At 37.3% G+C, this 12,179-nt stretch overlaps 1 protein-coding gene across 1 annotated transcript in view; it reads right to left on the reverse strand.

The window, feature by feature from the left end:
• Positions 1 to 1,204: 1,204 nt before the first annotated feature.
• The window catches only part of MSR1 (macrophage scavenger receptor 1), a 77,358-nt gene continuing 66,383 nt past the window's right edge, over positions 1,205 to 12,179 (reverse strand). The window contains exons 9-10 of the mRNA XM_054561218.2: positions 11,686 to 11,874; positions 1,205 to 1,478 (exon numbers count right to left, since the gene is read on the reverse strand). Coding sequence (XP_054417193.2) covers positions 1,345 to 1,478; positions 11,686 to 11,874 — 323 coding nt within the window. The 3' untranslated portion in view covers positions 1,205 to 1,344. The remainder of the gene's footprint in view (positions 1,479 to 11,685; positions 11,875 to 12,179) is intronic.

The following is a 12,179-nucleotide window of genomic DNA, read 5'->3' on the forward strand; positions in this document are numbered from 1 at the left end:
ACAGTAATTCCAATTCCAAGGTAAGATTTTTGCCTTTTTAAGTTGGAGGGTTGTGAACCTACCACATGGTCACTATGTGTGGTGAGACTTCAGAATATGAAAAAGTGTTTAAGCTTATGCTTTCATTTGCCACTATTAAAGAAAGAACAGTACAGTAATTCCATAATAGTACTAGTTTACACTTAAATTTTTTTGTGAATTGGTCATAGGAAACTTGAGAATTCTGTTATTTTCAGGGCTGAGGTTGAATTCATTTGGGCTTTAATATCAACTACCGGTCTTTCTGCAGAGTCCCTTTCAGGGTGGAAGTACTGGGTTTCAGCGTAGCTTTTCACACTCTACACTATGGCCCTGGGGATGGGTTGACTGCCAACAAAAGGTTGCTAAGCTAATTTTTTGGGGCATGCTCAGAGTTATTGGCCCTTCAGGATTAAAGACGCCCCCACCCCTCGCTTGTAAATGTTGACTGACTTCATAAAAGACTCCAAAAAGTTGAAACCTGTCTTCCTTCTGCACTGAAGATGTTTGCATTCTGTTTGTTAAAATGGATTAAATAGATTTAAATTTTAAACACCATGTCCTAGAATTGTAACAAGCTAATTATTCCATTTAAAACGCATAACAAACTAAGCTTCCTGTTAAGTGGCATTTTTGATCCACCAATTATCTGGACAAATATAATGATGGTCAGTTTTCTCATATGTCCTGCTTTCAATTTACTTCATGATTCAATTAAACAGTTGTCAGTACATGACAAGAAAAATAAGCTCCCTAGTCCATCATGGCCAAGACATATCATTAACATTGATATCTAATACACAAGTTATTGTACATTGAGATATCTTAATAGTTGGATAACATTCTTCTTTTAAAATAATATGTGTGGATTGGAGATGTTGCAATCTAGGCTCAAAAGGTATCTTCTGATCCCTTCCATTATTCAGAAAGTAATTAAAATCAACTAAATAGATTACAAAGACAAGACGAGCAAAAAATTGTAATCTTCTGGTGAACATATTATGAATTGGAGCCAATTACTAGTATGTATTTCTATTACCCTTGGCCTTTGTAATCTGGAAGCTATAAACTTCAATATGCTCAATTCAACATATAAGTCATTATATTAGAAAATTCCATTTCAAAACCTATAGAAGTTAAAATGATTTAAATATAGACATAAAATAGTAAGTATGAAGGTGTTCAATATATTAATCCTGTAATTTAAAATATTATTTGGGCAATATTCTTAATCTCTTAAATATTGATTAAATGGATTTTACAGGAACAAGGTAATAAAATCATTTTGAGCAGCGATTTCATAGTTGTGAATGAAAATATGATGCATTATAAAGTGCAAGTGACTCCAGCATCTTCAGAATGTGAACAAGCTCTTGTCCCCCACTGCCGAATTTTACATTCTTCAATGGATGATTCTCTCCCAAAACAAAACACTTCATTCAGCCATATTGGACCAGTACCTGCAATAACGAGGTGCAAGTGCATTAGTAAGTTTAGAGTTTAGTGTTTCTGTTTGTGTGGGGCAAAGCCATTAATTCCTTCACTAATTAAATAAAAAAGTGTTGATTATTTTCTGTATGCAAGTTCTGTGCTCTCTAGTAGGAATCAAAAATTAATCTCCTGCTTCAGAACACTTTATACTCTGTTAACATGTAAACTACTAAAAGGCAAAGTAATAAGAGCTATAACAAAGTTACCTACACAGTTCTATAACAGCAGAAATTAAGAATTTTTTAAGGATTTGACAAATTAGTTTTATTATTAATCTAAAAATAAAGAAGCAAGTTTCAGCCTTAATAATCATGGGTATATGTAATAACCTGATGATCCAAGCGTATCTGTATGTCAAAGGGTCTTGGGGTATATTTGCACGTAAAATAAACTGGAAAAAGGAAAACTTAATATCAGCATCTTCCTCCTTTTCTTATCTTCCCGTGTATTTCAATTTATGTGTGCCTGGTTTATCAAATACATTATCTACTTTTAATTAAAGTAGAACTAATCTAATCAGCAAAGGGCCTACAAACCATCCTGTAAGGAAACCATGGATTAAGAATGTTACTAATTCCAAGCACAAACAAACAGCAAGAAAATGACAAAGCAAAGATTTTCCTGAGCTGATCAATTGTAAGAGTGATAATAGTAAGTTGGAGAGCCCAAGTATTTTTTCAGGTGCTTATAACAGTATTGAGGCTTTTTGACTTGAGATATTAAGGCAGAAGAAGGAAAAGAATAAAGGAATATGATCTCAAAATCAGAAACCTTGCCAGGGACACTTTTTAGTTCCCAAATTATCTTACTAGGCATGGCATGTTCCCTTTTGTGTTTGTGATTGTATGTGTGAGCATGTTTGTATGTGTATATGTGTTTGTATATCTGTTTCCTTTTAAGTATATAAAGCCTATAAAAACTTTTTGAAAGCCTCAAAGGGCTAATTAAAAACACAGGCAAATAAAAACAATTGCACAAATAGTAAGGCTATTCCCATATTAACACAGGAGGAAGCCGAAGTACTGAAACATTTATAAATTGTATCTATTATATTTATTGTCATTTATAAATTGTATAAACAAACAGAAATTAAACTTTCGGTGAAAGCCGTGGCTCTGTCATAATTTGGAGAGTGCGAGAATGGCTCCATGAATTCTGAACTCGGGCTACTGTGATGTTTTCACATTATATTTTGTAGGTCTACTCAGTGAATTTAGATTTCAGCAGTGCAGAATTTGTACAATCCAGGAAAAGGAAATTGAGAGTGGGAATTCTCCCAATGTCTGCAGCACCAGCAAGGCCATCCCAACATGAACAGCAAAGGAAAGAAATTATTTAGTTGATTAATGTGCTGACATGTAAGCACATGTTTTTAGAAACTGCAGTAAGGGAATTCACGAATGTTAGAATACCAAGGTTGTGGTCCTGATAATGAAAATTTAAGTCCACTCTTTTAAGAATTTATTATGTGGCAGGGAACACTTATACATTTGATGTATTATTCCATGGAATCCCCAAATAACTTTCAAAAATTGAATGCCATTATTGTGTCATTTTACTGTTGAGGAAACTGAAAATCAGCGAGGATAAGGAACTGTGCGTGCTCAAAGTCACATAGGATTCTCACCCTGTATCTACCCTGAGCCACTGCCTTTAATCAATGACTTACTGCAGCCTCCTTCATTATTAGACTTACTTATTTAGCAAATCTGCTTTGGGTGCCTACACGAGTGAACAAGACCAAACTCCATACTCTTGTGGACTGACTTCCTGGGAGGGCTTATGTTCTAGGTAGAGGAAGCAACTAAGATCACATATGCAATCATGCCAGAGCAAATACTGGCATCTAGAGCCTCTGATTCTTATTCTGGTTATTTTTCCTCTGAGGACACATGGATGTGACAAATGTATTGTGGAATTTGGTATCTCTGTCTTTTGCTATGTGGAAAAGTTTCAGACACAGTGAAAAATTTTTAAGTGCTTGTGTATAAGGTAATATCGTAGGTCTTTTCACATACATTTCTAAATCTACTTTTTATAATAACCTTGTTAAATAATGGTAATTATCTCCATTTCATAGATACATAAACTGAGACTGGGAGAGGGTGTATGACTTTCTCAAAATTACAAAGAATAGATCCAGGCAACAGTACATGATGACACTTAAAGCTTAGTGATATTCATTGGTTACATAGATGTCTACATAGAATTATAGAAGTAATTTCCAAAGATTTGTTTTATTTTTATATTAATATATTCAAGACTATTGATCCCAGGGGAAAAATTTATTTAATACATATTTTCCATCTCATTCCAAATTGTTTTCTGCATTAAAAAATTAATGCAGATAGTAAAAAATTCTAAAATGTTATCCTTGTGTAAACCAATGAGATAAAAAACAAATTTGTTTTTATTTCTTTAGATAATAACTGTTATTCAAGGATTTTTGTTGTTGGGGCTGTGACTGTTATTATTTTTTTGTGTCTCTGAACTATTCTTTCTATTCGGTGGAAAGCTATACAAAAATTACGTGTGTTTCTTAGATAAGTTTTTAATCTCTAATCCTCTTCCTCTCTTTCTCTCTCTCTCATCTTTCTACCTATATACCTAGCCATATATATATATATATATCTATGATTTCCTTTATAATGTGAGGGTTGTAGGGATTGATATTGATTATATATTTTTTTTAATTTTTTTTTTTTTTTTTTTTTTTTGAGACAGAGACTCCCTCTATCACCCAGGCTGGAGTGCAATGGCATGATCTCGGCTCACTGCACTTCCGCTTCCCGGGTTCAAATGATTCTCCTGCCTCAGCCTCCTGAGTAGCTGCGATTACAGGTGTGCACCACCAAGCCCAGCTAATTTTTGTATTTTTAGTAGAGACGGGGTTTCACCATGTTGGCCAGAATGGTCTTGATCTCTTCACCTTGTTATCCGCCCACCTCAGCCTCCCAAAGTGCTGGGATTACAGGGGTGAGACACTGCACCTGACCTCCTCTTAACCTCTTTATAAAAAATGAAAGATACTGATATTTCTTTGGGGGATTTGGGTATCTTTAATCTTACCAGCATTTCCATGAAAAATAAAAGGTAATCAGTTTCATACATCATCCAGATATATTATAAAATGATGAGATTTGAGATCAGCTGCTGGATAAATGGGAGAGCAAATATCATTAATAGTTAAAAGTGTCCGAATGTGTATTTTCATTATATTTAGTAATGACTGAGTGACATAAATTTGTATCACTTTTAAGCCTAGTTGGGAAGTGTTTTGTGAACAGTGTCTCCATTGAGAAAAACATTGTAAATTAAAGTTGAAAACACCTTGGGAATCAAAGTAGAGAAGAATGGGTCAATATAGCCTATAGTTTGGATTCTAGTTTTGTGCTTATAGAGAAACCACTCATTTTTCCTCAATTTTATGATACGCAGAATAAAGGAGTAAGGCTAACATAGCTTTAAGACTTTGTCTACCTTTAATATTTCGTGATTCTAAGATTCTGAAGAAGCAAGCTCTTTAGAAATGAAGATCTTAAGTATAAAGGACTTGGAAGGATGTTCCATCTGGTGGAGAAAGCATAGTATGAGAGCCAGGTTAAGGCATGAATCTTGACCCTTCTTCCCACCGCCACCCACCCCGAACCACCATAATGACTACGTACATTTGTACAGCTTTGGTGACCTCTGCTAGCCCTACTTATTTTCTCTATGAAAAAAATATGCTATTTTTCTATGATTATCCAGCTCTATGGACTGGTCCTATATTACTTTCCATAATATTTAACATTCAAACGTTTACATTTTAAATGTAACATGCAAGGAGCAGTATGTAACATGCAAGGAGCAGTATGTAAAAATTTGAGTTGTGACCCTTTTATATATTTATTTATCTTTGAGATTATATTTACTCCCATTCATTAAAGGATAGTTCAGAGGTATAGAGGTGCATTTTTTGATTGTCTTCTGTTTACCCTTATGTTTTTTCTTGAAAATTTCACATAGAAAATTGATTATGGTATGTAAAAGTGGTAATAAAAAAGCAAAGAAAAGACAGCTAAGAATAACTTTTAAATGGCATTTATGTTTATATATTACTTTTGTTTCTGTTTCAGGTTTGGAGTTTCAGCACTATAAACTCAGGAGAAGATGCAATAGTTACTCCAGATCTTACTTCCCTCATCAGCATTCATACAGGCTCAGATATACCTGGAACAAATTCTTGGAGGTACCACTGTTGTCTGATGAAGCTCATCCAAGTTTGCTGCAGGGAGACCACAGGCACAAGAGCTGGGAAAGCCTGGGTACGGGGCAAAAAGTGACTCACTCTCCTTTCCCTGCCCTGTGCATTGATAAACAGTAGATGCCCCTCAGTGCTTCCTTAATTAAACTTGTTTTGTCTAGTCAGAAAAAAAGGTGCATCCAAATGAGAGAACCTATTTAAAGGAGCATGCTTGAGACTTTATTCCTCTAAGTCATTTTACCTGCAGCTGCAAAACTAATTGTTCTTAAAACTAACAAGGATTCTATCTGCTAAGCCAGGTTTGCTATTTAAAACCAGAAAAAAAATACGTGGAGACTGTCCAAAAATTATATTCTTTCTATAATGGTGGATTATAAAAAGAGGGTTCATTTAAATTGTTTTCTGGCTGGGCGCGGTGGCTCATGCCTGTAATCCCAGCACTTTGGGAGGCTGAGGTGGGTGGATCTCGTGAGGTCAGGAGTTCGAGACCAGCCTGACCACCATGGAGAAACCCCGTCTCTACTAAATATACAAAAAATTAGTTGGGTGTGGTGGTGCATGCCTGTAATCCCGGCTATTTGGGAGGCTGAGGTAGGAGAATCGCTTGAACCTGGGAGGCAGAGGTTGCGGTGAGCCGAGATTGTGCCATTGCACTCCAGCCTAGGCAACAAGAGCGAAACTCTATCTCGAAAAAAAAAATTGTTTTCTTTTTGTTTCAATTTTGGTAATGATGTACAATATGATATGAACCTGATTCTTCTCACTTTCCTAAGAGAACGATAAATAATTAAAACATTAATGCATGTTTCTCTTTTACTTCTTTACGCATCCACTCATTTTTCTAAGTTTCTTTTCTTGTCTCTACTCTGCATTTAAAATTGCTTTTTCTTTTCCTCTTGAGTGAAACTGTGAATTTAAGGTGGAGGAATGAAAAAATCAGGAATGTTTTAAACAGCTTTCCATAAACACCTTGTTTGCCATGTCTAATCCCCAATCAGTGAATAATGTAAGCCTGTCTCTTAAAATACAATATCCAGTAAAGTAGATCATAAAACTTACTTTTCAAATCATTTTCTTCAGAACAAATAATGTTGGTTCTATTTTTCTCTCTCAGCTCATTTTGCTTTATAATTTTAAAATTCTCATAATTATTCTTTAGTTGTTTGGTACTGAACTCTAGGCAGACAGTGGAAACAAGAGCTAAGTCAAACCAGGTGCAGTGGCTCACACCTGTCATTCCAGTACTTTGGGAGGCTGAGGCAGGAGGATTGCTTGAGGCTAGGAGTTTTAGATGAACCTGAGCAACACAGCAAGGCCCTGTCTCTATAAGAAATTAAGATTAAAAAAAAAATTAGCCAGGTATGTGGTGCAGGCCTGTGGTCCCAAGAAACTCTGCAGGCTAAGGTGGGAGGATCGCTTGAGAGCAGGAGTTTGAGGCTGCATTAAGCTGTGATTGTACAATTGTATTCCAGCCTAGGTGACAGAGTAAGACCCTGTTTATAAAACAAAAAATCTAAGTCATATTTGTGGGATAGCTACTTTGAATTATCCTTGGAATATCACTGATGTCAATGTGCAATGTAATAGTGATCTGACTCTTTCAAAGAGAATAGCAAATAAATGTGTGATTACAGTTTGTATTGCTGCTAGCAGTGATCTCCGTCAGTATTGAGCAACACAACATTGTGAGTCAGATTTTGTAGTGGGTGCTTTCCATATGCTAGTTAACTTAAGCTTCAAAACAAATCTGCCAGGTCAGTATTATTCTCATTTTATTGGAAAGGAAATTGAAATTCTGAAACACAATAACCACAGCTAAAGCTTAAACTTGCAATTTTTTAAGTTAGAAAACTCCTAATCTTTCCAGTTTGCTTCACTAGATGCTGAAAAATGTAAAAGGAAACCAAAATCTTGATCCATTTTATTGTTCGATGATAATAAAACTCTGGGACAATGTATAGAATCACCAACTACCATAAGCAAACAGCCTCCTGAAAATTTAGACAAATTACGTCAAGAAAACTTGACTTATCTCCACAGAGCCAAGTAAATAACTCCACGTGAGACTAAACTCTGTCATTTTATTCCTTATTTAAGTTTAAAAAAAAACATTTTCTTCTTAGTATCTCAGTATACTTATTGTCTTCCTTTCTTACCAGTTCTTTAGACCAGAAATCCCTATCTTATAGAGATACAAGCAGGCATGAATAAAAGCTTCGAGGAAAATACTATTTTACTCGTGAGACTAAGCCTTAAAGTTAATACGATTTTAGGACAATAGTCTTCAACTATGTGTTTCTCACCTGTGTTTGTAACTCCAGTGGAACAATATCTTTGAAGTACATGGCAAAGCTTCAGGCTCAGAGAAGAAATAAAGCTAGAGATGATGTCTTGTTCATTTTCATACTACAGGCTGTATTTTGCCAGCACTTACTAGTTTTCCTTGAATTAAAGTACATATACTACTACTGTTGCTCTCCATTTGATTTTCTATTTGTAATAGATGAAAAAGCCTCACCTCAACCACTGTACTACTGGGCTAGTTTCTTAAAGCAGGGGTCCCGAGCCCACAGACCATGGACCAATAATGTCCATGGCCTGTTAGAAACAAGGCTGCACAGCAGGAGGTGAGCAGCAGGCCAGTGAGCAAAGCTTCATCTGTATTTACTGCCGCTCCCTATCGCTCACATTACCGCCTGAGTGCCACCTCCTGTCAGATCAGTGGCAGCATTAGATTCTCATAGGAACAAAGACTGTATTGTGAATTACACATGTGAGGGATCTAGGTTGCATGCTCCTTATGAGAATCTAATGTCTGATGATCTGAGGTGGGTCTGCAGCCGTGATGCTAGAGCTGGGGATTGGCTGCAAATAAAGATTAACATTAGCAGAGAGATGAGATGGCACAGAGGCAATAATAAATCAATGGCTTACAGACTCATATCAAAACCCTGTCAGTGAGTGGCAAGTGACAAGCTGCATCTGAGGGCAGGCTTTATAGTGGAAAGTGAGTTGATGTACTTCAGTTGTACAGCTGCTTTTGGTGCCTTTAAATTTAAATTTGAGACAACTTCAAATTTCTATACATTCTGGATTAAAGTTTCAAAGCAGAATATCCTGAAATTGCCACAAAAGCACTGAAAAGCCTGCTTCCATTTCCAACATCCTATCTTAGTGAAGCAGGGTTTTCTGCAGTGACAGCAACCAAAGTGAGATTATGGAGTAGACTGGACATAAGTGACACACTTCAGGTGTCACTGTCTCCCCTCAGCCCCAGATGGGACTGTCTAGTTGCAGGAAAGCAAGCTCAGAGCTCCCACTGATTCCACATAGTGAGTGGTATAATCTACATCATAATAAGTTGTATAATCATTTCATTATATATTACAGTATAATAATAATACAAATAATGTGCACAATAAATGTCATGTGCTTGAATCATCCCCAAAGCTTCTCCTATCCCTGGTCCGCGGAAAAGTTGTCTTCCACAAAACTGGTCCCTGGTGCCAAAAAGGTTGGGAACCACTGTCTTAAAGAAACAATGCTAAATGCAGGCTTGTCAGATCTCTGCACAATGTAAGCATCAAAATAATTCATACAGACTACTGGTATTTTCAGATACTTTTCTTTTTTTTTTTATGCTGAGCTTGTCTGCATTGATTATATTATCTAAATAACTGGCAAATTTTATACTTCATTTTGTCAACAAAAGCACATCTTGAGAATCCAAAACATCTTTTATTTCTAAAGCTGAAGAATCTTCAGTCATTTACCAGGTGACTAAGAGCATGCATAAGAATCGTTATGTCCTCTATTAGAACTGCGGGTGTCCCCTTCATAGATGATAATAGTCACTTGAAATGTTTTAAACAATTATGTATTCAAAATAAATGGTCTTTCATTCTGTGGATGTTAGTTATCATAGAAATGGATTCTGTTCCCACAAAACAATTTGGAAACGTGGGCTGGGTGGCGTGGCTCACACCTGTAATCCAAGCACTTTGGGAAGCCAAAAATAAATACCAAATATACAAAAACTAGCCAGGTGTGGTGGTGCATGCTGGTTGTCGCAGCTTCTCAGGAGGCTGAGGAGGGAGAATCACTTGAACCCAGGAGGCAGAGGTTGCAGTAAGCCGAGATTACACCCCGCACTCCAGCCTGGGTGACAGAGGGAGATCTGTCTCCAAAACCAAAAAAAACAGAAACAAAAACAAAACAGAAAACCAATGTGGAAACTCAGATTGGGAGCTCAGTCTTGTTAAATAACTGATGGCATCATTCAATTCTCTAGGGATGAAGAATTGGGAAATTTTTCTTTTTCCTCTTCTCTAAAAAAACAAAAAGGAAAAACAAACAAAACAAAAGCAAAAATCTAGCTGTTGACCTTGAAAATATCTTACTGTTTTACTTTTGGAGATAAATTTTATAGGTGCAAGAATGATTTCAAACCCACACTTTTCAACCTGGGAAAAATGTTCTAAATATGGGACAGGGATGGAAAATTCGGAAACTCCAGAGATCTATCTGAAGCTATTTATTTCCTTTGTTTCTTCTATGTAAAACTTTAGGGTGCAAGTTAAAAAGTAGGGCCAGGGGCTGAACCTGGCTACAGAAGTTCTGCACATTACCACTCTATTTTCTGACATCTCCTCTCTTCATGAAATTAAATTATCCTTCTGCGATCTGAAGACTCTAGAACCTGAGACTTCTGCTTAAATCCATCTCTTAAACCTAATATGATAATTATTATTTTTTTTTTAGACAGAATCTCGCTCTGTCACCCAGGGTGCAGTGCAGCTCGGCTCACTGCAACTTCCACCTCCTGGGTCCAAGCAATTGTCCTGCCTCAGCCTCCAAATTAGCTGGGATTACAGGTGTGCACCACCATGCCTGGCTCATTTTTGTATTTTTAGTAGAGATGAGGTTTCACCATGTTGGCCAGGCTGATCTTGAACTCCTGACCTCAAGTGATCCACCCACCTCAGCATCCCAAAATGCTGGGATTACAGGTGTGAGCCACCATGCCCAGCCTAACACGAAAATTATTTTAGGTAAAATAGTAGAGGATGTAATTGTGACCTATTATGAATACTATGCAGGTATTTAACACAATGCCTGGCATATAGTCATCACTCAATAAATCATAGCATATTAGCACTTGGTAATATCTTCCAGGCATTTGAGAAGTTCATCTTACCTTTTTCTAGTTCTCTGTAAAAATTCATTTTTCAGAGACAGGCCTTGCTCTGTCACCCAGGCTGGAGTACAGCAGCCTGACCATAGCTTATGTAACCTGGAACTCCCAAGCCCAAGCGACACTCCCACCGCAGCCTCTGTAGCAGCTAGGACTTCAGGTGCACGCTATCACGCCTAGCTTTTTTTTTTTTTTTTTAATTGGTAGAGAGAGGATCTTACTATGTTGTCCACGCTGGTCTTAAACTCATTTATTCCAGTGATCTTCCCACTTCAGCTTCCCAAAGTGCTGGGACTACAAGTGTGAGCCACTGTACCCAGCATAGACTATGTTCCTGTCACTACTTTATTCTCTGTCATTAGAGAATGCCTACATTTCATTTTTTTAAAAACAAAATTTTCTGGCCAAGCGCGGTGGCTCTCGCCTGTAATCCCAGCACTTTAGGTTGGCGAGGCAGGCAGATCACGAGGTCAGGAGATCGAGACCATCGTGGCAAACACGGTGAAACCCCGTCTCTACTAACAATAGAAAAAATGAGCCGGGCGTGGTGGCGCGCGGCTGTAGTCCCAGTTACTAGGCAGGCTAAGGGAGGAGAATCGCTTGAACCCGGGAGGCAGAGGTTGCAGTGAGCCGAGATAGCGCCACTGCACTCCAGCCTGGGCGACAAAATGAGACTCCGTCTCAAACAACAACAACAACAACAACAACCAACCCCACAAGATTTTCTTTAAATTACCTTGTCCAAAATGAGCTGCCTTGTGCACAGCTTGAACACCTGGGTATCCCAAACTCCTACAGACGACCTGTCCAACACGCACTTCCCAGCGATCATCACAAATTGTACCCCACTGGCCGCTGTGCAGTATCTCCACTCTCCCCTCGTGAGGGCCGCTCCCACCGACCAGTCGAACTTTCTTAAATGGAGCTGTAAAGTAAAAAAAAAAAAAAAAAAAAAAGACAAGCAAGGACTAATTATGTACATATTGCTTTATCGCACTTTCTTTTAAACACAAAAAAATGTTTAGCACATTTTCCACGTAAGTTCAACTATTGGAATAAATATTAAACTTTCTAGCACCACCTATTGGTAAAGAGTTTAACTGCAAATATTGCAGCTTTAACAGCTGTTAAGAGCAAAATCCAATCTGTCTTACATGTAAGTTATATATACGAGGACACGTCCAAGATTATATTCCAAAGAGTTTGAATTTTAACAAATATAAGTTTATT

Source organism: Pongo abelii, chromosome 7 (assembly GCF_028885655.2).
Source record: "Pongo abelii isolate AG06213 chromosome 7, NHGRI_mPonAbe1-v2.0_pri, whole genome shotgun sequence".
Taxonomy (NCBI): Eukaryota; Metazoa; Chordata; class Mammalia; order Primates; family Hominidae; genus Pongo; species Pongo abelii.